Consider the following 26,026-nt stretch of genomic DNA (forward strand, 5'->3'; position numbering starts at 1 on the left):
ATAACCATACTGTACCACTACAAAGGCACACATAGATACATTACAGTGGTTTTTTCTAAATATATATTGTCATTCAAATCACTTGCCTGCCATGTGCACAAGAAGACACCGCGTTAAATGAGTGCTTACTTTCTAGTGATACACTACGCGTTTACTGCAAAGCAGAGCGTTTCAAAGTCTATCACACAAAATAAGCGCAGAGAATAAAGTAGACAGGCGTGCGTTCATGTTGTTGTGAAATCAGGAAATTACTGTATTTCCAAAGGTATCTGCGCGCGGAGAGGGAAGGTCACATGACTGAGAACATTGCGGTCACGTGATTTCGTTTACCGGATTGTTACAGAAAACTTGTAACTAGAGGTTTGTGTTGGTTTGTACGTGACGGACGTGTCAGGCTTTTATTACAGTAAGTTAGGAGCAAATGTATCGCACCGCACACTAATATAAAACACTTCACTCGATCGGTTTGTTTCTATTTCTAACTTTCAACATCCCGGAACCTGTTCGGTCATAGTCACGTGACCGAAGAAGCTACCGTAGTCTGAGATTAGTTTGACGCTCTCTGTGTGGACTAGTAAGAGCACCAGAGTGGAATCATGCGTGGCCTCATCTGTGGACCTAAACTCGCCGCATGTGGGATCGTGTTGAGCATGTGGGGAGTTGTCATGTTGGTAAGTGTGGAGATTTTGCTTTGCTGCGTCGTTATGCGCCACTTAAATTCTTGTTACGAAGTTACTGTTCACTCAGTCACGTGATTCCAGTTTCTTAACATTATATATTTAAATGTGTCTGAAAACGGAGCCTTAACTCTTACATACACTTGTGTATGAGCCACGTGGGTTGAAATAAAGTTAGATTTTGAGTCCAGACTGACCCGTTTAAACGCAAAACGTGATGTGCATGACATGTATGCTGTTTCTGTGAAGGTGCAGAGACAGTGTCAGGCAAACACCCTGTTGTACCAGCAACTATAACAGCAGATCTATGGTTTGACTTTTCTGAATCTCCCTCCCAGTGTTAGTAGAGGGCAGCTTAGGAAGCTCCAGTTAAAGAGTAAAGAAAGACTGTTTAATCCAATAGCGTATTAAATAGTCCTGTTTTGTGTGAATGTTTAGGAAGCATTGCATTTGTGTCAAAAACATATCTGGATCATAAAGAGCTGTACCCTGCTGTTATGTTCATTCCATTTGGGACCACATTACAAGTTACTCTGAGCCACTGCTTGACTAATATACCCCTCTCTGTCTCAGGCCTTGCTGGGCATCTTCTTTACAACAAATTCAGCAGTACTGATTGAAGATGTGCCTTTGACAGATGAAGACACATTTAAAGAGTAAGTCTTGTGCTATAACACATCACTCCAGATCTCTGCCTATGCAGCTGCACTCTGGCTCAATACTGGTCTGTTTGAGCTGGACTGATGCACTGCATGTTGGTCATTCTGTTTAGGGTTAGTATCCTGTCAGCTGCAGGTATCCTGCTCCTGCAGAGACAGTCACCAATTATGCTTCAATTTTCTGCCTTAAATAGAAGGAATGAAAACAGACAGCAGAAAAACGCTCTTTCCCTCGTAAAATGTAAATGAAGAAAAGGTTAATGATGTTATTTGATATTGCTGTGTCTTTTGTAGAAACACGATTCTTCCTTGAAAGTTGAAATCTGCCTCAGCAATAAACCACAGGTCACCAAATCTGTCCAGCAGACGGGAAAGAGATCCTGTTTTTGAACACGATGCAGCGTTTGGCCTCCACTTAGCTGCTAATGAGCTAAACATGGACATTTTAAAAGGAATATAAATAGTAAAATGGTTCAATCTGGTCCAGAATGAAAAACAGGAAGTTTGGACTCAAAGAGTAGCAGAGTGACTTCCTCATTATCAGCTGACTGCAGGTTTCCAACCGTATAAACGCTCGTTTTAAGAGAAAACATCCAGATGAACAGAATCAACCTTTTGGGGGAGGGGTAGCAAATCTTGGGCTAAACGACCGTCCTGTGTTTTTGTCCTGTGTTTAATAAGCCCTTACAGGCACAGCTCAGTTGAGCTCAGTTTTTATTCGATAGCGCCAAATCACAAAAACAGTTGCCTCAACTCACTTTGACAAACAATCAACACAGAACTACATAAAGTGCAAGTGTGCAAAACTGGCAAAAAAAACCACCAAATTGTGCAACACCAGACAGAACAGAATGATGCAGACACAACGGTGCACATCAGTACTTCACATCAGACACAGAGCCTGGTCGTTGTGAGGGGAGTAGTCTTCCTCATCATCACGTCCTGAGAGTCAAACCGTGCGTAGAAGTTGTTCAGCACATCTGGTACGGAGGCGTCACCCTCACAGGCAGGTGTTGTCTTCCTGTAGTGGACTGGATGACTGAGAACCTTCACAGAGTCTTGGAGAGTCCGGGTTCCCCACTGAGCCTCTCTTTCAGCTGTACTTGCCCTCAACGCCTTTAATACGCAAGTTGTTCTTGGGGCTTGGTGGGTGGGAATGACAACGGTATCCCCAACTTGATGTCCTGGCTCCCCTTTGCCATAGTGTTTGTGTTGTACCTCTTCAGTCTCTAGTTGCTTCTTCCAGTTGATGCCCTTGGTTACAGAATTTCTAAACTACTGTAAATTCCAGTGAGCACTGGAGTAAATAATGTGGAAAGAAAATCATTCCACCATAAACCGGCCACGAGGTGCTCCCACATACACTTTTCCACATACTTCATAAACTGAGGGAACGAACAATGTACAGAGACAAAATATTGAAGAAGAAATACTCAGAAACTTTGTCTGTGAAGGTTCTCGGTCATCCAGGTCATCGTAGTCTAAGGAGCTTGAAAAGAAAAGCGTCTGGACTTCTTCAAGTTGCTTCCAAAGTGGGAACAATGGCATTGAGGATGCCAGTGTTCACATTTTGGACAGAGAGGACAGATGGTTTGAAAGAGGAGTAAAAGAAGCCATCTATGTCCACTGTGAGCGGCCATCTTTGAACAGAGGCGGGGCTTACGACACCAACTGTCTGCCATCTATAGTCCAGTTTTGAGATACTTCCCAGACGCCAAATGCCCACTCACACCCTGGGCCATCTGACCTCAGGAAATCACATGATAGGGTGGGGCCAGGTTTCACAGTGAGCTCACCCGAAACCCTGGCTCATGTGATTAGGTAGAGGATCATCAGGTGGTCCTTTTGTCCCTCAGAGCTTAAATCTGAGACTCTCCACCATGTGACCTTCGAACTGAAGAAGCTTCTCGGATGAGAGGTGAAACGTCTTCAAGCAACTTAAAGAAGTCCAGACGCTTTGCTTTCCAAGCTCCTTAGACTCACAAACTTTGTTGCCATCTACCAGACAATGGATCCCAAACACAGCCAAGGAAAGTCTCATTTGATTTCAGAGAAAGAAGAAGCTGCTAGATTAGCTCAGTCAGTCACCTGACCTGAATCCTACTGAAAACGTATGGAAATAACTAAAGGTCAGAGTTCATAGAAGGGGAACCTTCAGGATTTCAAGACTGTTTGTGTGAAAAAATGGACCAAAATCCCACCTGAGTAATGCACGTGACTAGTTTCTGCATACAAGAGGCATCTAGAAACTGTCCTTGTACGAAGTATTAAATATGCTTTTCCCTTTGTCATTTCTCATTATAACACATAATTTAAAGACATCTGTGGTTTGATTTCTTTGCATGTATGAATGGGATGTGTTGTAGTTCAATAGCACCTTTAGAAATATATTTACATAGAACATGCGTGATGTGTTCAGTACTTGTTCATTCTGCTGTGTATCTGCAGTGACTGAATCATTCATGAGATGTGTAACTTTTCTTTTGCAATGTTTCTATTTTCTCAGTTTAGATCCACCTCACAGGGCCTATGACGTGTACCAGAAGGTGGGCTACAACTGCTTCATCGCAGCTGCTATGTATGTAGTGTGTGGACTGTTCTCCTGCTGCCAGATGAAGCTCAATAAGAAGAAGGTGAGTTAATGCTTCTGACTTTTTACCTTGCAATGCACTTGAATTTATTTTGGGAGAATCACAGGATCTCGATTACAAGAGACTCCATCTTGTTAAGCTGTTTGCTCTTAGCCAAACAACATTGTTCAGTTGAACAATTTGATCCAGTTAGTTTCTTTTGAGGTAGTACTGGAGATTGAGATGGGTCAGTCCATGAAAAATCCATAAATGCTTCCCATGTAACTGTCCCAGACATCAGCTTTAAAAAACAATCCCATGGAAAAAGACTTTTGGGCATCCTTGACGTGATTCTGGTAAACTGCCGGATGACTCAGGACGGGGAAGCATTGATCTACCCACACAGTATACACTGCAGAGGGGGAATTGCTGACTTCAGTTGAGAAATACTGAAAGAACCTCTTTATCCCGCCGACACGCCTTCCATAGAGGATGCAGAGTCTTTGGACGAGTGTGACATCACTGGGGGGGTGACATCACTCAGGCAAGTTAAACTTCAAAGGATGAGGTCGGCCGAGTTCATGAAGCCTCTGAATGCTGGAGGCCTGTCTTGGTTGGCGCACCTTTGCAATGCTGCATGGAGATCAGGGGTGGTACTTATCGATTAAGAGACCGAGGTGTTGGTTCCCATCTTTAAGAAGGGGGTCCAGAGGGTGTGTGTTGGGGATCACAGTCATCCTTATTCCCCTGGGTAAGCTGGAGGAGGTGGCTGGGGAGAGGGAGGTCAAAGCTTCTCTGCTTAGGATGCTACATTCGTGACCTGGCTCTGGATAAGCAGACGAGTATGGAGGCATAGTTTGTCTGTTCTTCTCCTGCAGCCCTGCATGTCCTCTTTGCAACAGTCACGAGGTTCACTTTATCAGTTATTCTTCTTCTGCACCTTTCTTTTCTACTGTGTCCAAACAGCTCAACCATCTGTAACCAGCTGTACGTCCTCTGATTTTATGGAGATGATGGAAGACAACTAGTTCAAAATTCATTTGAAGAAGTAAAACAACCTTGATCACAGAGATATGAGTCATGATGAGTTTATGGTCTTTCTCTGGTTTTAAACGTTATTGAATGTATTATGTCAATTAAACAAATAGGAGGTTTATTTGAGGTCAAAGAGGAGGATTAACTATAGTTTGCTTTCTTGTTTAATTTATAAACTGATGGTTTATTGTATTTGCTACAGTTTCTCATTTCTGCTCCTCGGTGTTGTTCTTCAGGAGTATCTCGTGCAGTAGCGCCACCTGGTGGAAGGATAACCTCCCCGCAGCCCACTGACAGCAGCTGTGTTGATTCTCACCTGTTTTTTTCTTCTGTCTCAGGATTTCAGGGACCTTGTCAAAGGGGACGAGGTCGGACACTTTGAGAACAAAAAGTAATTTGACGTGTTAATTCTAAGATTAAACTAGTTCTACCTCTGATTACTGTGTTATAACTGTTTGGTTACACTAGTCAGATTGAAATAAAAGCTGTAAAACACTTTGGTGTACTTCTTAAATCAGAGAGTATGTTTGTAATCCTTATCAGTGACCATGTGACTGTGTTGGGAATGTTGATAATGAAATTAAATCATTTCTCTCAGCGTAGTTTGTCTGAAAGCGCCTTTTAAAGCCTACGTTTACCTTTGGTTCCCTGGAGGACGTCCAGCTGTCTGCTGTAAGCAGACTTACTGTATCCACTGTGTTCTTCCTGTGGTGAGCGTCACAGTGACCCACTCTTTACTGTTACCTGATGAGTCATGCAGTAATCTTACAGTTGTACTGAAGCCACAAAGTACACACAAAGGCTGTAGCTTCATTTGTTTATTTCTCAACATTGTAAGCACATGGATATATCAGGATGTCTTGCTTTAAGCTTCATAATACATTTATATGTTTTAAGTAAAAAAGTTAAAACATTGAAGTTATTCTGTCAAAAGTACTACTTACTGATTACCCAGGATTGATTAAATGGAGGTAAACTTAACTTACCCTACTACAGAATTTCCCAGAGGAACCCACCCGAGGGATTAATAAAGTTCTATCTTATCTTATCTTATCTTATCTTATCTTATCTTACAGAAGGAAATATCTGTGCCACAGTAATAAACTCATATAATTAATGTGAACACAAACAATGACTCATCTCTCCAAACATGACTCATGCAGGTTTATCTCTAATCTGACCAGTCACCAGATCTCAAGCAGCTGGGAACTGACATGTCAGACACTTCATTTCACTTGCTCGCCCACTCTGCACATGACACATCAGTCCCAACTGTTAGTGGTTGAGATGCAAATAAAGAGCTTCCAGGAAATCCTGCGGCTGGAGGTGGAGCGAGGCATCGGCTGATCGGAGGGTTGGTGGTTTGAAATATGCTTGGGCAAGATACGAACCCAAGATGCATCCATCAGAGTACGAGTGAGTTAATATTAGATAGAAAGCACTTAAGCATAAAAAAGTGCTCATTTGAACGTGTGTGCTGTATAAAGCACTGGCTGCTGTGGGAGAGTAGAAAAGTGCTACAATAGAACCGCTCCATTTACAAAATATTTTTATAGTCTGTGTAAAGAAACGTTTTTCCCTCCTGATCATCTCCTGCATCGTCTATTGTTTTGATTCATTTTTGGTTCATATTTAAAGAACAGAAAACAACCTCATATAACACAAGGACAAATTTCCAAAGTTTAAGATTTAAGATAATGATCTAGTCCAGTATTTACTTGTGCGTGACCTAACCAGTTAACCAATACCAACCTGTTATATGTCAGCTGGTTTATCTATGAAGATGTGATTGGTTAATTTCCTGCCTTTTATTTAAGCACACTTCTATGTGTTACTATGACCCTGATGAAGGCCACACGCCGAAACACGCCGGTCAGTCAATAAAGTTGTTCCCTTCTTTGAGTGTCGCTGGAGTCCCTGCACTGCAAAGATTCACTCAGCAGTCTGGGAGTATTTCTATATGGTGATGCTGTTTTCTATGCGACTGGGCAGGAGAAAAAGGTACTGCAGCTCCAGTCCTTCATTCTCAGTCAGAATGTGTTTCTCGATCTCCTTCAACTCCATCCTGAACCTGTCGATCACCTCCAGGGCTTTGGCCTCGGTGAAGTGGTCCTCTGTGTATCGGCCCAAAGGAATCTGAGCAGAAAAGACAGAAACAATGTGAACTGCAAGTAGCTGAGGAAAAAGGATCAATTCCATTTTTCATTACAAAATATCATTTATACGTGTTGCAAGACTTAATGCTTCCCTGCATGTCTCGCTGTCTCCTCCATCTTAATGAAAGGCAAGAAAATCCCCAAAGAATAAGTAAAAATAAATATTCTGTGGTGCTGCAAGGTAAAAAAAAATCAACCCATGCAATAGAAATGCCATTTTCTTTATTTAAGACGAACTGAGGTGACATGTTGTCTTTGAAATTCCTGCAGTTAACGAAAACGTATATGAGTGTCAAATATTTGCATTATGTTTATAAACATAAACCATTAGCAAAGAACAGATGGCTTGAGTAACCATGATATACACGTATCAGTAGATACAGTGACATTAGTGTTATTGCATCTATTTATATTAGTTATTTAACAAATATTGCTGACATTTTTATTTCTGTGTAAAACTTTTGAATATTCATATTTTTAACCGATCTATCGCTGTTATCGCTGTATATTGCGTATATATATTATTTATAAACTGTATGGGACACAGTATGGTGAGCAACTTGGACTCACTGCATCTGGCTGTGCTCGTCCCAGATGCCATGTGATGGCCATCTGTACACAGGACTGGCTGACATCGGGAAGCGTGGCCATAATCATATCCATGGTAACAGCATCTTTGTCTGTTGGTGGCGGTTGTCTCATGGTGCAGGGGGTGTTGGGAACCCAGGCACACCAGTCAAACTAAAAGGAATCAGAGTAGAGAAACGTTTGCTGTACCCCTGTGGTATCATCTTTTCTTAAATAAGTCGCCCCAACAAACCAACAGTGTCAGTTTCTGCACCTCAGTGCATCTTGTGTAACAGTGTCGACTGTCTTGTGTGTGTGTTCAGCACCTGTCCGTTGTTAGTTGCAGCATGCTGGGCTGTGCTTGTGAAGATAGCCACTGCCAGCAGTGTGCAGAGTTCCTCTCTGCTGCTGAGTTTACTGGGCAAACCTGGAACACATGAACCATTAAGTGGATACACAGGATACACACTTACAGGATATCCTGCCGAGAACTTCTGCTAACTGGAGGAGATGTGTCTGTAGTCTGAAACTATGAAAGGAAGGATGTGACACAATTGCTGCCTCGTTCTGGCAATCGCTTTGTTTTTATAATCTTGTGCAAATATATGTGAGTTAAATTTCACCTGGTCATTTGTTTTTAAATTCAATTAACAAACCAACTTGTGAATTCTACATTGCAGTACATTCATGTTTTGAACTTAACTGCATATAGTTACAGATAAATGATCAAGTGAAAGAGAGTTTGAGACCAGATCCAGACTGATTGTTAGCCATCAACACTCGTCAACAACAGTTAACACAAATGGTGCTGTGCGAAGTCTTGAACGCCCCTCATTTACTTATATTTTGGTAGGAGAATGGGGAACAGGTCCAATGTCCAAAAGTTGATTCTGTTCATCTGGACGTCTTCAGTGGGAGAAACGTTTCGTCATCACCAGGTGACTCCTTCAGTCTCAGCTGACTGCAGGTTTCAATCTTATAAACAGGACATTTGCATAATGACTGAAACCAGCCCACTGAAGGAACAATGGGCTGGGAGGTCAGTTCCTTTATCATAATTATGCAGATTCTCATGACCATTGATCAAAGATCACTGATCAATGTCCATGAGTCCCATTCACAGAGAGTTGGGGAATGGCTGCAATCTCTCACCTTCTCAACACAATCCAGGATGTTCTGGATGTGGTGTTCAGAGCTGCCCACCAGCGGGTTGAGGATCGAAGCCAGAAACTCGAGCTGACTGAGTTGATCGTGCAGACAATCGGTCATAAAGGTGCACCCTGTTTATGTATCGTCAGTAAACCATACAGCCTTGGTGTAGACTCCCCTGGGTACATCCTGTGGTATGAGGTCCGCTCAATAGCTTTGTCCTGTTCTAACTGCTTCAGACAGTCTATCAGCTTCTTCCTGTAGCCTCTTCCTGGGTCTCGTTTCAGGAGCTCATAAGTATTTTCGTCGCTGAGTAGTAACAACATTTTCTCATGATAGTCTGTCTGGTTTAGCAGAGCTGTGCACCTTACAGGTCCAATGGTTTACTGTCATGTGCAAACATGTATTGCATGGCGTCCCTTCCACTGAGACCAGTTTAGAGCAGTAGATGGATCAACTGAAGGGCCAGATGCATCTCTCAGGTCTTGTGTCACATCGTCATATTATCTATATATAACATATATGGATACTATCTTTATCTCTCTATATATATTATATAAATAAAGATAATATCTATATATAATATATTTCTATATGATATAGATGTATATTAGATATCGAGATTAGATAGATCTATGTAGATATATCTGGGCTGTCAGGCCTTCGGTTAGACACTCCAGATGTCTCTCATCAACAGCTGGTTCATTTGTGCTGCCAGGCCCTCATGGAGTGCAGTCAGCTTCTTCAGCCAGTAGGCGGGTGCAGTCCAGCTCTTCATACTGGAGACTTTCTTGGATGTCTTCCACTGGTGGTTACTGGATCCTGTTCAGAGAGGTTGCTGTGGTCTGCCCTCAGATCCTCTAACCACCGAGCTTTGCTGTTATGGGTTGCATCCTGCTCCCATATGCTCCTTGGAGAACTTAAGATGAACTTTTTATTGTTTAAATCTACTTTTGTCTTTAAACATTTTAACACTTTATGAAAAATGTAATAAATCTTTTAGACCAGCCGTGAGAGCGTAGTATCTCAAGAAAAACTTACCTTCACACCTAATGACATTTTAAGCAATCAATAAATGAATAACTTACTATACATGTCCAGGTGATTACATTAATAACTGACCAAAGTTGGGGATCTCTGTGAAGCCTTCCTCCGTGATGTCTCTGATCCAGGCCTGAAGCTCCAGGTCTTCTTGCACATCATGGTCTGACTGGTAGTACAGGTTTACCATACTGGAGACAAAACTGGAGCAAAGGTAAAAACTTTCTAGTTATTTATAAGAATACACTGTTTAAAATAAATAGTATGGACATTCAGACTGATACTCAGAACATGTAAAAATATCAGGCTTTAGTAGTTTTTGCTGGTACTATCTTTGATTTCCCCTGATCACTGACACACACACACACACACACACACACACACACACACACACACACACACACACACACACACACACACACACACACACACACAGCATTAGATCAATGAAACATGAAGGTAAAGTACAACATTGTAATGAAGTGATTTTAGGGTTTAAACTATGTTTTAAATCGTGTTGAAGTTTACAGGATGAGAAGGCATGGCTAGGCATCAGGTGATTAAATGTCATCAGTTATGATTGGATGTCACTGTGACGTCAGAGCTCATCAGGTGTATATGTTACGTGTTTATACACCTCTTTGTATTTAATTATTGATTTGCTTCTGCTGGAGGTTTCTTCCTGTTGAAAGGGAGTTTTCCCCACTGTCACCAAACTGTGTCCTCATAGGTCATATGATTGTTTGGTTTTCTCTGTTTTCTTATACTTACAATATAAAGCCATTGTTAAAACTGTTGTTGTGATGTTGGGGAGAGATGAGGACCTGGTGTCATGTAAGTTTTATGCAGAAGAGATGATAGGCTCTTCCCTTTGTCTTCTGTGAGATAAGCAGTTCAGAAGATTGGATCTAAGAATTCCCAGTTGGATATTCCAGCAAAGGTGCCAGAGGGATCAACTGCTGCCTGAACTATGGACTTACAATTTGGTTTTTTCTCTGCTCATTTTTGCCGTGTTAGATTATAAATTTAAGAGAATTCGGACTTCCAAGGAATTCCACTGTTTTCCAGTGAAGCAGTAAAGGTAAAAAGCTGAGTACTAATAGATTAGAAACAGCTCGTACAGGTTACGCCAGCCTTTTAAAGTAACAGACTGGGGGCTTAGTTTTCCAAACCACTGAATTAAACCCAGTCGTAATCCAAGAGCACTGATCTAGAGCTGCCACCGCAGGCCTGCAAGGCTGGGCCAGTTTTGAATCAGAGTAAGCAGTGCAGACATCTGGAGAATAGAGGCAGTTAGAACTGGCCATCAGCTCTATCCGAGCTCTGCACCGCCTCCTGGGTAATCCTCATAGGATCAGAGAGTGGACTTTTTAAACACAGAGTTGATCCACACTTCCTGCACTCAGGTGCTGGTTCCACAGATCATCGGTACCTTGTAGAACTACGCAGGAACAAGGACAACATGCGTACTCTCTAAGCCACCAGTTCTACCCACTGCACCGCCGAATAAATCACACCCAGTGGTTGCAGCAAGCTAGCACACCACAAGCTTGCTATTGTACCTGTGTATGGCCTCCCACAGCATCAGACTGTGGTCTTTGTAGAAATAGTTGGGGAGCTGAGACACTCCTCTGTCACAGAAATCATACAGCGGCTGAATGGAGCGGTAGGTCAACACCTTGTACTCCCTCTGGGCCAAAATTAACAGGCCATCACCACCTGTAGACACAACCTACACAACATTTCAGGAATATTAGATCTGAATATTGAAGAGCTCAGTAATACTAAAGCCAAGCGTGCTGTGGCATACTCGTTTGAAGATGCCATTTGCAGAGATGAGCTGAGTGCGCCCCCTACAGTTGATCTCTAGAGTGTAGCGTAGATGAGGGGCCAGAAGCTGCATCAGCAAAAAAGAGAACATTTTGATTATTGTTGGAAATTTAGATTCTACTGGATTTATGTTGCAGAAAGGAAATTACAAATGAAGGCTTCATCTCTTTGCTTTTAAACCAATTCATATCAGATAACAACTATGACCAACAGTGAAAGTGCTGAATAATACGACTTATATTAATATTTACCTTGTAAATGGGGTGTACAGCAGGCAGCTGTCTCAAAGTGGCCACACAAAACACTTCTACCACCAGGTGAGTCCTAAGTAGGTGAGACAGGAGCTGGAATACCTGGAACTCAGAGTGACGCACCCACATCTTAGCCAGCAGCCAGGCCAGAGGGGGATCGCTGGGCAGGAATATGGGCGTGTCCCGGCCTGGAGTCTGTTCAAGCTGAGAAGGTGAAAGAGACTATTGAGCTGTGGCCCAAGAGGTAGAACGGGCTGTCGCTTAGCTTGTATAGCCAACACATGGCTTCAGAGCACCGTATCAAGGCTTGGTTTGTCTGAACAGAGTCACATGACCGAAGCTTCACCGTCGCTGCTTCAATACCTGATTCTGTCGTTTAGAAATAACTGAATCATTGGCGGTGATTTTGTGCGACAGAGCAAACCGGTGTGTGACGTAATGACAGACATGGAGCCGGCGAGGAAGAGAGGACTTTCTACCTGCTCCCAAATATAAACAGGTCATAACCAGTTCTACCCCCAGGTCTCAAAGGCACATAAGAAATAGACTAGACATGCCGTTATAAATATATATGTTGTAGTATATTATATATAAAAGTACATATCCACTGGTTACTACACAACCAGACACCTTACAGCACAAGCATGCTCCCAGCTTATAATAAGACTCTGCTGTATATTATTATATATAGTGTGTTTTATTATTTTTATCACAAGGCCACAAGCATGGGGAGAACAAATAGACCCAACATTATTTTTTTACCCCCAAAAATACATGTTCAAAGCACCACAACAGCCTGATATCACACAGACCTGTCAGGGTGTACCCCGCCTCTCGCCCTAAGACAGCTGGGATAGGCTAATTTACTGAGCTTACTCATTATCTGCTGTAAGGTGCTTGAGAGTTATAACAGGAAGTCAAGTACAAAGTCAAGCTCAGGACCTTTTTGTGGTGGGTCAGCAGTGCTAATCACCCCACTGTGCTGCTGATAAAGTACCAGTTAATGAAATTTGTCCCTGTGCTTCTGTGTAAGCATGTAAACAACATACCTGTATAGCAATAGGTATAAGTCCTTCATCTGGGTGTTGATACAGGAGACAGATAGGAGCAGCGATGTACTGAGGGTGTCCCTTGATTGTGTTACTGGGAATCCCATCCATGATGGCATAGTCTAACAAGTATATGTTTCCTGCCTGGACAAGAGTGTAAAGGAAATTTAAGATATGATGGCAAGCATGCAACAGAGACCATGAAATAAACACCAGCAGTGAGACAATAACAGCGTCTACATTTGTGCCGTTCCTTTTATTTTATTGTAAAAACCAAAGTAGTGCTTTTTCTCAACCTTCAGTTCTTTGTTCAAGTTGGTCCTGCCAGCCATAGAGCGCTGCACCATATCTGCGGTAACAGGGAGGTTCTCCGGCAGCTTTTTGCACCTCTGGATCATCCTGGGGTTGGAACCATTTAGACACTGGTAGCCAAAGAACCAGTCCTCCTTCCAGTGCTTCATACAATACTCTGTTGTATACACACAGACACACAGAGCATCAGGTGTCTGTCGCTGTTCAAAGGCCTTTGGAACAGAAAGTACCGCCGCAGAGATCAAGTTCAGAGAGAGATAATGTGCTTGATCTGAAGTGAATATTACCCCACATGCTTTTATGGACCATCTTCAAATTTTACAACAATTAGAAAGTCAGAATAGAACAAGGAGAAAAGGCTTTTAACCCTTGGTAGTACCTACGGCCATTTATCATCCACAGCGTTTTTTAATATTAGGCCATTTTCACTGTGTTGAATAGAATATAGCCAAACCTTCCAACCCTTTTTTTTTTTTCATTTTTCTTTAGAATTGCCGTCTCCGTTTATTCGATTAGCTTAAGGTGGCTAAGCTAAAAACCGCCATCCACATGAGGTCCTAGAGCCATAAATCGCCCCATTGAAACCCTTTATAAACGCTATTTTTCGCTATTTTTCACTGCACAATTATTACCGTTAATATCTGTGTGATGGCTTAGGTTTCGTTTTCATTCTGGACTCAAGGCCTTAGAATTGTAATTTTTTTATTTGGCCACCGGGTGGCTCCCTTGCTTCACATTTGACCCGGGGCTCGAAATCAGCGAGCCGCCGTAAAACACTACCCGGAAATCAGGATTCGATCGCGGCTTGGAAAACAGGATTCCCCCGCCGATCGTCTGGAGCGATGTCTCAGTCCCAGGGTCACTCAAGCGGGAATTTTTTTTTTGACTCAACCGGAAATGACGTATTTGTTGTCACGTGGTATCGACGTGTGTGCTGGTGAAAGGCGTCCGACGAAACATGACCGGAGAAATCGTCTGCACGTTACCCGGGAGGAGGCATGGATCCCGGGTTAGACAACGACGAGGGACCGCCTGGAGGACATAATTCGCTTCGGAAAAGAAAATTGTAAGTTGATCGAAATTAATTTTGGTGCTGATCTTTAGTCCATCTAAAGGCCTAATTATAATAACAATTGAATATTACCTCAAATGTTTTTTTTGGAAAATATTCAAGTTTTATGTTTTTTGGGGCAAAAAAGCAGTGCGCTCATGTGACGAAACCGGGATATAAAGGGTTAAAATCCGCGAAATGTAATTAAAACTTGACATGAATATTTCAAGGAGAAGTAGGTCTAAAAGATTGGCTAATTTAAAGTGGAATAAAATATTAATATATAAATTTTTTATAGCACTTTTTTGGGCGTGGTCGATTGGGACCGATAGTGTGTGCATTTTATGAAATGCGCTCCTGCAAAAAAAATAAAAGGCGATCGAAATGACTGTTGGTATCAATCTTTGGTCCACCCAAAGGCCTAATTAAAAGTACAATAAAATATAACTTTCAAATGTATTTTATGGAAAATATTTCATTTTTTCATTTTTTTCGCCAAAAACGGCCGTGCGCTCATGTGACAAAACCGGGATATAAAGGGTTAAAATCCGCGAAATGTAATTAAAACTTGACATGAATATTTCAAGGAGAAGTAGGTCTGAAAGATTGGCTAATTTAAAGTGGAATAAAATATTAATGTATAATCTTTTTATAGCACTTTTTATGGCGTGGTCGATTTTTGGCTCTAGGACCTCATAAGGGGTACGTTGTTTTAGGTACTACCAAGGGTTAAATAGGCTGCCCTCACTGTCTGCAATAATCTAAAGAGGGAGGTGAAAGTGGCAGAACTGGTAACGATGGGAAAGTTGATAGCAACAAACTTCTCTGGCACAACTTCACCCACTCCCAAGGTGCATGGAGAAGACAAAGATCTGATGACGTGGAGACTCCAGCAACACTAAGTATCAGGGAACAACTTTATCAAGTGACGGCTTGTGGCCTTCATCAGGTAAGGGAACGTCAAACAGTTTGTGTTTAAATAAAAGTGGGCAACAGGAAACCAGTCACACCTTCACAGATAAACCAGCTGACCATTTCACATTTAACAAGGCGGTAATGGCTAATTGGTCCAAATAGATTCTGGACTGAACCACTACAGATTAAAAGGTCAGAAGATGTGGCTTAACTGTTAACCAATCAGACAAACCACCTCGTTAAAGCAAATTGGTCAGCTGGTTTATCTGTGAAGGTGTGATTGGTCCACTTGGATTTTTTTCTCTTTCCTGTTTTTTGTTTAAACACAAGAGAGACTCTTTTGGATCTGCTGCCAAGGAACATCAGCGTGATCCCTCAGGAGATCTGATCCAGCTGCCTACTGATGCCACCGTGGTGATTACCACTTTTAAAAGATCATTTTTTAGGTAGCATTTTGAATTTGCATGAAACTACTATTAAAGCTGTTTTATGCTATGCTTTTTTACTCACCCGCTATGGGACTTTTCAACTTCCAGAAGATACGTTTGAAATCTTCAAGGTCATCCCAGGATTTCCCAAACCAGATGGTCAGTTTCTTCAGAGATAACTCCAGCAAACTGAGGAGAGGAAATGAGGCGTTTGTTGTTTTAAAATCAAATTTGTTACAAATGTGTTGAATCATAGAGTGTGTGTGTACCACCTACGCGTAATGTAATGAATGTTCAAAGTCACTCCGCTTCTCGTTGTCAAAGCGGACGTCTTGGGGTAAGTCTGCTTCTGTTTCAGCATCAACACATCTGGGAATCCCTGGAGCCCACGTTACCCATCTAACACAAAAATATTCAATGCTTCAAATCTGTGTTGTTACAGAATGTATTTGGTCAAATGTGGCTTGTAGTTTGTACAGTTTAAAGGGTTTCATACACCATAAATGTGAGTCCCTACCTGTAAGTCTTCTGTCGCTCCTGCAGCTCTGTTCTCCTGTGTTCCAGCAGCTGCAGTGCAGAGTCACCTGTCAGCGTCTTTGCTACAGGAGAGACAGGGAAGTACAACAGCAGACACTTGGAAGTTATACCATCACATTATAGAGTAGGGCAGCGATACCGATGAAATCAAGCACTAAGAAAAAGGGTCACACATGAGATAACTGAAGGAGTTCTGCTTATATGTAACAACGGAAATATATCTTCTTGTATGGTCTGACACTTACATAACAAAAGTCTAAGCGGAACCTGTAAACAAATATGATGCAAATGGAAAGCAGGCACAGCAGCCCAGTGTTTCACCGTTTTTGCATGAAAGACACAGGCCTCATTTACACCTTGTGGTCTTATCTTGATTATATTATCTGATACTGTGTCTATATTTATGTCTCAGCTGCACATTTCTTAGGCGGTGATGGCAACTTGTCAACAAAGATGATGTGCTCCAGCTAAAAACCTGAATCACTGGTCATCATTATTACAGCAGCTGCTGCTCTGTAGTTTTTGCTGAGCATAGGGGCAGGTTCTAGCTTGGGTTTAGAGCACAGGTGTCGGACTCCAGGCCTCGAGGGCCGGTGTCCTGCAGGTTGTAGATGTGTCCTTGATCCAACACAGCTGATTTAAAGGCTAAATGACCTCCTCAACATGTCTTGAAGTTCTCCAGAGGCCTGATAATGAAGTAATCATTTGATTCAGGTGTGTTGACCCAGGGTGAGATCTAAAACCTGCAGGACACCGGCCCTCGAGGCCTGGAGTTGGACACCCCTGGACTCGAAGGTAGTACAGCAACAGCTACACATCCCCAGTGTGCTCATGCATGGGTGGACGAGTAGCCTTAGATAGCCTTTTAATCTCACCACCAACTGCTTAATGTGGTAAACTGACTGGGACTTTTAACCTAACATTCACACACTGATGGATTTATCAGGTGCAACTTAGGGTTCGGTATCATCTACTAATCTGCTGCTGGTTTGTTCTGCAGCTCCTCCTGTCTGCTCCAGCCCAAACTATCCTTGGACAACATACTGAACCAAGTTACTCTCAGATGCATCCATCGGAGTATGCATGTGTGTCAATGGGCGATTGATGCATGGTTTATAAAATGCCACACAGGAATCAGTCTTGTACTAAAATAGAACCTGCATGGCTTTAAAGGGAAATTTGCATCTTTGCTCAAATGACCTCAGGCCTTTTACACATGTAGGCATTGAAGGCAATGAAGGAATGAGACTCTTTCCTACCTGTTCCTTCTCGTATCTCCATCTTGACATCGCCTACAAACCATCGGTAACAAGGGAAAGTCAGCACTTTACCTCCATCTGGAGGCTCTACAGTGACATATTGACAAAACCAGTTGTCTTCCACCCAGTATCTTTGTTTCTCTAGTCGGACCAGTAGCACCGAGCCTAAAGGTGAAGGACTCGTCACCTTGTACTGGTCAACCTGATGGAAGAATAGAGGAAGAGAAATACAAAAAATGAGGTACTTTCTATCTCAGACTGACGCTGAAAAGCTAGTTCATGTTATTCTGTCAAGTTGTCCTAAAAACTACTTAAAATGTCCTGAGCTGATCTAACCCAAACTACACTTACTGCTCCTCGACAGAAATCCAGTCCAGGGTTGTCGAGTTGAGTGCGCTCGCTCTCCCCGTTCTCCCCCACAAGCGTCAGATAAATGTAGTTGTTGGTGCCTGAATACTCTGAAGTACCAGTTGCTACTGTAACAGTGTAGACTTCCATCTAAGAAGACATGAGTCATACATAAGTGTTCAGCTAGCAACATGCGTGCACCTGAATACACAGGAAAAACAAACTTGCAGCTGTCTTGGCTCAGTGACGTCACCATGGTTAGTGGAAGATGTCACAGCACCGTGCTTCAGAGGGGAAATGAAGGGTGTAGCAATAGGAAGGTCTAAGTTCAAAGTCACAAGGCTTTTGTTTTTTAGCCCTTTTTTCGACTCTTCAAGTTTTAGGCTTTCTTGTCACAATTGGAAAGTCGGAGCTGCAGAGCTGAGTCTCTGATTCTTTGCTTTAAATCTGCCTGCAGACAAACAGAAGCTTCATGCATGTTTCAGCTATTTGTATTTATCCTTTAGCCCAGCTGCCATTTCTGTGACAGCTCCTGTTGGGACCTCATCACCCAACATTAGCATGTGTCATTTGTGGGGTGGCTGTAGCTCAGGAGGTAGAGCTGGAAGGTTGGAGGTTCGATCCCAGGCTCCTCCAGTCTGCATGCCAAGTATCCTTGGGCAAGATACTAACCCCAAGTTGCTCTCTGATGCATCCACTGGAGTATGAATGTGTGTGAGTGTAGTTAGAAAGCACTCAGTATAGAGGTAGTGCTTGTGGACTGGGTGAATGTGGCGTGTTGTATAGAGTGCTTTGAGTACTCTGGGAGAGTAGAAAAGCGCTATACAAGAATCAGTCCATTTGCAATAAGTAGCATTACCCAAACCAAAACTCTTTTGCAAGAGTGTCCTGGGTTCACACTTGCTGAGAGGCAACAGTACTAAGCATTGAGTCACCATGGTGACTGACTATGTTTTTATCCAAACTGTGGATATAATCGTAGAGCTGGGCCCTGTGCTTCGTACGTCGCTTACTACATCCAAGATCAAATGAAACATCCAAGACCAAACCATCGCGCTAACCGTGAGCGCGCTAATCCGGTTCCCCGAACACACCTGCTGTTGACGATTAGTACAGCTGGATGAAGTAATGTGAGATCACTGGGTGTCGTAAAAGGGGCTACGCATCGATAGTGGAAACATTGATCGGCAACCCTCTGATTGGTCGGCGAAAATGTCGACGGAGCGCGCTCGGCTCGGTATTTTTCGGCAGCAGAGCAAGAACTCTTGAGTGAGGGATTTCAGGAGTTTCAGAGTTTAATCAGAACGCAAGGGAACACTGCAAAGGCTGCAAAAGCAAGGAGCGAGGGCTGGCAGGAAGTTGCTGACAAATTAAACTCGTAAGTAATTTAATAATAATAATAATGGATTGGATTGATATAGCGCTTTTCAAGGCACCCAAAGCGCTTTACAATGCCACTATTCAGTCACTCTCACATTCACACACTGGTGGAGGCAGCTACGGTTGTAGCCACAGCTGCCCTGGGGCAGACTGACAGAAGCCAGGCTGCCATATCGCGCCATCGGCCCCTCTGGCCAACACCAGTAGGCGGTAGGGTAGATTTATTATATTACACTATATTATCCAATATTATATTACATTATATTATAATATGTTATATTTTATCCTCTGTCACATTAGAGCCACAACAGGACCCACTAGAACATGGGAACAAGTAAAAGTGAAATATAAGAATATTCTACAGAATGGTAATATTTATCACTTATATTGCTTTTCGTCTCTTGGAAAGAGACCCTGGAATAATCTGTTTGTTTATAACAGCAACCAAGAAAAGGGCAGAGCAACAAAAGACAGGTGGTGGTCCTGCACCCCCTCGTCAACAAGTTGGTTAAGTAAATAATACCCTCACGGGAATATCGATATCTCTCAATGAGCACACTGTCGCGCTGAGCTAAAGGATCCTGTCTGTCCCGCAATATACACTGAATTCTGGAAACTCTCCTTATCAATCTTGCACCTTCCGCAATGGGTGGCTCGCGTATACGGACAGGACATGGCTGCGACAGGCTTCCCAAATCCACCTTCGCTTTTATAGCCGTGGTCTCCCATCTTGATTACATGAAGTAATTTACAATTACTACTCTGAAATATGAATTACATCTGTAATAATCACATACATGTAATAGAATGTTAATAGTACATTTCCCTTTTTTAGGAAATGACCTGTATGTATCTGTGTGAAATCAATAAAAGGATCAAGTGCTGCATTGTCTTTAGTTACATTGATGTTATTTATTTATGGTGAAACAGTGGTGGAATATCGCTGTTGCTTTCGTATGAATGACGCGGGCATACCTGCGTGGCCGCGATCTAATCCTGTTTACATAAAGTAAACCTGCTCCCCAGCAGGTTTACGCTTACAGCTCTGTTGCTATGACAGCAAGTCCCGGATGAGCTTCGGGGAACCGAACGATCCAGGATCACGCGAAATCGTCAACAATCTCATCCAGCTAACTCACTTAGCGCGGTACGAAGAACAGGCCCCTGGAGTAGATTTGTGTGGGTTTTTTAATAAGCAGTGTTCTCGGATGTTATATATGATCACATTTGCATCTTATACAAAGTCCACAAGTTTCTCCAGGAAATCAGGTATTTTTGGCGATTTTGCATGCAATGATATATGATGCATTAATATATAAGAGGAACCAAACTCTTAAAAAGATCACGCACTCTACAGCTCAAACGGAGTGAACATGTTTTCTAATTATTTAAATATTAACCCTAACCAAATGTTCAAACCGCAATGGTGCAAATGTAGCACATTTCATCTTCACACACACATGCACGCGTGTGTTCCTGTCCAGCTATCTTTGTGACACACAAACTGGTCCTCACAAATTCCCTCACTAAGATCCTCATTAAGATAGCTGAACGCCCGCACACAGACACAGGCATTAAGTAACCATTTCCTTTGGTGGTATATATTTCAACACAGTTAATTTTTTTTTGTATCTTATCAAATCCCAACAACAGTCACTTCAGTCTGTTGCTGCATACAAACCCTACAATAATAAAAAAAGACGTTACTGGTAAAGAGCCTCTTGTGAGATGAGTGATTTATTTTTCCTTAAGGAAAAGTTTGAACATCTCAACTTCAAGCAAACTGTGTGTGTTACACCTCTGACTATCAATATGCATCTACAGATAATGCAATCAACAACACGCTGCAGCTTCATTTAGATTCCAGATACAAGCGTTTCCTCACCGCAGCTTTTCTGTGTCACTGTCAGGTAACACCGCCTCCCAGCTCCAGCTCCTCAAATCTCTGACACCGAGGCGCTGCGCTCATCTCTGCTTTTGAAATATTTGCTAACATTATAATCAACTCCTGACACTGACAGCAGTATACTGTGATAAATCAGTAGTAAAAGTCTACAAAGTGTTTGTATCAGCTATCTTTGTGCAAACTAACCAAACCTTTGCTGTGTCAACATAAACGTTTTTTAAATGAGAACCTTTTTGTTTCTTTTGTACTTTGCCTCCACATCTGCACAGAAAACAGAGTATGATTAGTGTAGGTTTACTGCTTCCTGTGCATATACACAATTAAATCTTGGTTGATTCCCTGTACAGACAGAATACTGTTCATACACTGAACAGTATACAGTCACTATAAAGGTTAAATTCTGTAAATTAATCTTAGCATCATTAACTTGAATACAAACCCGACTCTGACCATGAGCACCACAGCCATACTTCACCACTCCTGACCTGTTTATCTTGCATTGAACTATCTTGTATTTGAAAAACACAAACACAACTCTCTTGGTTTTGGATGAAAAACACAACTTACATGTTTTGACACACAGATCGAGTGTCTGATTTTAAAACGAGGACAGCCTCCCACCTGACCAGGCTGAGGTGAGGCGATAGCATTGAGAGATTCTCTAAGAGTGCAAGCAGAAAAATCAACGCTTTCTTTGTCCTCTGTATTGAATGCCGCACTTTGTATTCTGTAACTTTTCCTATTACATAACCCATGCAGACGATGTATGGCGTGATTCAGAATGAACTACCGTTGCTGCTGCGTGTTAAAATAATACAATCTCGCACACACTCTTGCGTAAAACACTTGCGTAAGTTGTCTTGACCGAAACAATTTCAGCTGTACTGACTCAGTCACGACATTCCGGTACTTCAGCAATAATATTATTTTTCACATATTTAACGAGACAACAGGCGCGTGTGATGTTGAGCATTTACTGCGGCGGTTTATATGAAAGCTGAAAAACTAATTTGTTCCCCAAAACAGCTTCTGCTGTTTTCTAATGTTGCTTTTGTCAGTGGCAGCGTGTCTGCACGACACCGCTATCACAGGCTGGGCAGCGGAGGCTCTGACAGTCAGCTGTGATAATCTGGAGTTTGGAGAAGACAACAGAAAAAGACCCACCTTAGTCGCGCGCCGTGTTCACAGTGGACTGTCGCTTTGGTGGAGTGGAGTGTCCGGTGGCTGTCGGCTGTTCTGACACGTCCTTTTACTCTCTCTCTCTCTCTCGCTACACTCGTTTTTCTCTCTCAGCCTTTCTGTATGAGACGAGCACTTCTCTACTCCTGTGGTCAGTATATTTAATTATCAATCAACCAAAGACTCAGAAACACTAAGCCTCGTCCACCCCAGCTGTGAAACTCAGAAACCAGTCTTACTTGTTATCATCTATCGTCCACCTGGGCCTTACACACAGTTTCTGATTTCTCAGACTTTATATCTAATTTAGTTCTGAGCTCAGATAAAATAATTATTGTGGGTGATTTTAACATCCATGTAGATGCTAAAAAGGACAGCCTCAACATGGCATTTAATCTGTTATTAGACTCAATTGGCTTCTCTCAACATGCAAAAGAACCCACCCACCACTTTAGTCACACTCTAGATCTTGTTTTAACATATGCATAGAAACTGAACATTTAACAGTGTTTCCTGAAAACCCTCTCCTGTCTGATCATTTCCTGATAACATTTACATTTACAATAATTGATTACACAGCGGTGGAGAGTAGACTTTATCACAGTAGATGTCTTTCTGAAAGCGCTGTAACTAAGTTTAAGAATATAATCCACCCACTGTTATCATCTTCAATGCCCTGTACCAACACAGAGCAGCAAAAATCATAGAAATATGGTATTTAAGCAGATTCTTACTCTGGCTGGCATTACCTTGGCCTCCAGTAAAGCTGTGAGGAGTCATTTTTGCAAGATATGTCCTTCAACGCACATATTAAACTAATATTAGGACTGCTTTCTTCCATTTGTGCAACATCTCTAAAATCAGAAATATTCTAGTTCATGCATTTATTACTTCCAGGCTGGACGACTGTAATTCATTATTATCAGGATGTCCAAAAAACTCCCTGAAAAGCCTTCAGCTAATCCAAAATGCTGCAGCAAGAGTCCTGACAGGGACTAGAAAGAGAGAGCAGATTTCTCCTGTTTTGGCTTCCCTTCATTGGCTTCCTGTTAAATCCAGAATTCAAAATCCTGCTCCTCACATACAAGGTCTTAAAATCAGGCCCCATCTTATCTTAATGACCTTGTAGTACCATATCACCCTATTAGAGCACTTCGCTCTCGCTCTGCAGGCTTACTTGTTGTTCCTAGAGTATTTAAAAGTAGAATGGGAGGCAGAGCCTTCAGTTTTCAGGCCCCTCTTCTGTGGAACCAGCTTCCAGTTTGGATTCAGGAGACAGACACTATCTCTACTTTCAAGATTAGGCTTCAAACTTTCCTTTTTGCTAAAGCATATAGTTAGGGCTGGACCAGGTGACCCTGAATCCTCCCTTAGTTATGCTGCAATAGACGTAGGCTGCCGGGGATTCCTGCAATGTTAAATGTGATCTGTACATATGGGTTTTGAAAATAACGCTGACTTTGACACAGTGATGTGCAGTTAAGACTTATGTTTGTGTTACATATGCACAGAACATTGACTAAGAAGTGTTGAGAAACCTCTGTGGTTATTGTTGCAAACAGAAGATGAGTTGTACTTCTTTTTCTTTTTGTGAGATCTTAGTGGTTTCCTGTGTAGTAGTCCATCATCAGCGTTCTCTTTCAGTAATTTCACTAGCTGGGCTGTGATGGCTGCACTTACAGCCACACAGTGGTAATACCCAACATGTTAGTGTAGAGGCTTATAAGTAACATTGCATTCACATTTGTCTTTCTTTAAATATAGGAATTTATTGACAGGACAATAAATAACTGGTTTTGGTTTAGAGTTAATTCACATATCCACATAACACTGCATTCTAAAATAAGTGCGCACATTTTAGTTTACACTGTTATGTATGATTAATTTTTTGTTTTCTGAGTTACCTTAGTTGCAGCTGTTCCAGTCCCTTGTTTAAGGAGCCAAGAGGTGGAAAAGGGCGGAGCGAGCTTTAAAGGACGACTACAAATTGGTTCATGCCATAACTTGGGACCGGGGGTGGGGTGGGGGGGATTGGAGTTCATTATGTTTGGTTTAGTTAGGTTTTGTGTGTTTTACCCCTTCTCCTGTTTTTGTGGGCTGATCAGCCACTATTTAAGTTTCCCCTTTGTCTCGTTAAGTTAGGTCAGTTTGTTTGAGTTGTCAACTTTGAGTAGAGTTCTGTTATTTTGACCTCTTTCATGGGCCCAAGATTTTGATTCTTTTTGCATGATTTAACCAATTATGTTTTTTTGGGTTAAATAAAAAAAAAAATAATAATTTTTTTTGGACTTTAACCTGTGCCTAAGTTTCTTTCACTGCTTGGTCCATCACATGGGCCCACGTCCTCATTTTAGGTTTGACAGCGTTTTTGTGGGTAAAGGTGATGCTTGGACATGAATTGAGCTGTGGTTTGGGGAAGGCCTCGAAGGGGACTGGCTCCTGGGCCTGGCAGATCCCCGTGTACTAAATAGGAGTGAAGAAGTTAAAGAACTGAGAACAAGGAGGGAGGGTGGGGCACGTAAACAACAACGAGCAGTTTGCAGAACTGGGGGGAACCAATATAGATGACAGCCGGAAGGAGCATGTTTGGAGGCGTGATCCTGCTCCTGAAATTCCGATACATAATCTCCGATCAAAAAGATCCTGATGTGCACTGACCCTTCAGGGAACAACTGGACACAAACACTGACAGCAAAATGTGCAATGAAGCAATCAAAGTAACTGGACAACCTCAGATTTTTGCGGGTCTTCTATTTTTTTTTTCTCACCACTTGTACACAGTTGCTGAAATGAACACAATATGGTAACTTTCCATTAAATCTTCCAGTTTTAGTAACAGTGTAAGCTGTCGACAAAGCTTTCACAGCTGTTTCCAGTTGCTGAAGGTGATTCTTGGGTATTGAGGGTGTAGTATCTACTGCAGACAATCTAAATAGTTGATATCATGCTGCTAAATATTTGAAGCTGTTGGCAGACGCTGAAAAAGGAGCTGCTGCAGAATATTTTAATCATCTCCAAACAGCTGCGAGGAAAACATCCGTCTGTCTTGTTCTGGGGTTTTTCCTCACACTTTGCTAAGTTCAGCATTGTGAAGTTGCAGTTGTGTCAGTTTGTGATTTCCAAAGAAGACAACAGTTCACTGAGGTAACAGCAGCAGCCTGATCACACATCAGGGACGTCGTTAGGATCTTGAAGCATCAGCCCAGCCCCGAAGTCTTTCACACTTTCAGTTACAGCAATTTTTAGAAATTATTTATTAGAATGTTTTAGTGAAATTAAAATAAAACATCAGACACTGTGTGCTTCCTAAAGGTTGAAGGCAGATGTGTTGGAATAATAAGAATAAGAAACATACTGAAAATGAAAAAAGACAAAGAAATCAGTGAAAACTGGAGTTTTTCAACTTTGTTACTTTTTTTAAAACAGCAGAAGAACAAAGTTGATGTGAACTTTTACGTCTTGCATGTTGATTTTGACCCAGGTGTTATCCACATATCTGTGCCTGTGGCTTAGTGCTCTCACTATGAAGGAGCCAAGAGCCCTACTTCCACTCCCTGGTTCAGTTTCCTGACAGTCTCCACTGCTGCAGCTGTAGGTACACAAGTGAGCCCGCATCAAAGGAGGCTGCGGTTTCAATAACTGATTCATCCCTGGAGTATGGAGCTTTTTGAGGCTTGAATGAATTCTTAGTCAATGTTATGTGGCCAAGTAAACAAACCAGATTCCT

At 42.1% G+C, this 26,026-nt stretch overlaps 2 protein-coding genes across 2 annotated transcripts; one reads left to right on the plus strand and one right to left on the minus strand.

The window, feature by feature from the left end:
* Positions 1 to 321: 321 nt before the first annotated feature.
* Positions 322 to 5,543, plus strand: LOC146716414 (ribonuclease kappa-A-like). Its single transcript, XM_085451864.1, has 5 exons — positions 322 to 406; positions 515 to 671; positions 1,251 to 1,333; positions 3,843 to 3,969; positions 5,178 to 5,543. Exons 2-5 carry the CDS (start codon positions 597 to 599, stop codon positions 5,193 to 5,195), a joined length of 303 nt encoding a protein of 100 aa, XP_085307990.1. The 5' UTR covers positions 322 to 406; positions 515 to 596; the 3' UTR covers positions 5,196 to 5,543.
* Positions 5,544 to 5,744: 201 nt separating this feature from the next.
* Positions 5,745 to 22,355, minus strand: alox12 (arachidonate 12-lipoxygenase). The gene is made up of 15 exons (XM_085451863.1): positions 22,285 to 22,355; positions 17,838 to 17,984; positions 17,487 to 17,688; positions 16,208 to 16,289; positions 15,967 to 16,089; positions 15,773 to 15,879; positions 13,281 to 13,453; positions 12,985 to 13,128; positions 11,936 to 12,139; positions 11,665 to 11,751; positions 11,417 to 11,586; positions 9,936 to 10,057; positions 7,991 to 8,091; positions 7,668 to 7,838; positions 5,745 to 7,077 (listed from the first exon to the last, which is right to left on the minus strand). The coding sequence occupies exons 2-15, from the start codon at positions 17,982 to 17,984 to the stop codon at positions 6,898 to 6,900; spliced, it is 2,013 nt and encodes a 670-aa protein (XP_085307989.1). The 5' UTR covers positions 22,285 to 22,355; the 3' UTR covers positions 5,745 to 6,897.
* Between the last annotated feature and the right edge of the window lie 3,671 nt (positions 22,356 to 26,026).

Source organism: Copadichromis virginalis, linkage group LG3, assembly GCF_057382275.1.
Source record: "Copadichromis virginalis isolate Kocher_CV1m ecotype Utaka linkage group LG3, C_Virginalis_male_GT1.1, whole genome shotgun sequence".
Taxonomy (NCBI): domain Eukaryota; kingdom Metazoa; phylum Chordata; class Actinopteri; order Cichliformes; family Cichlidae; genus Copadichromis; species Copadichromis virginalis.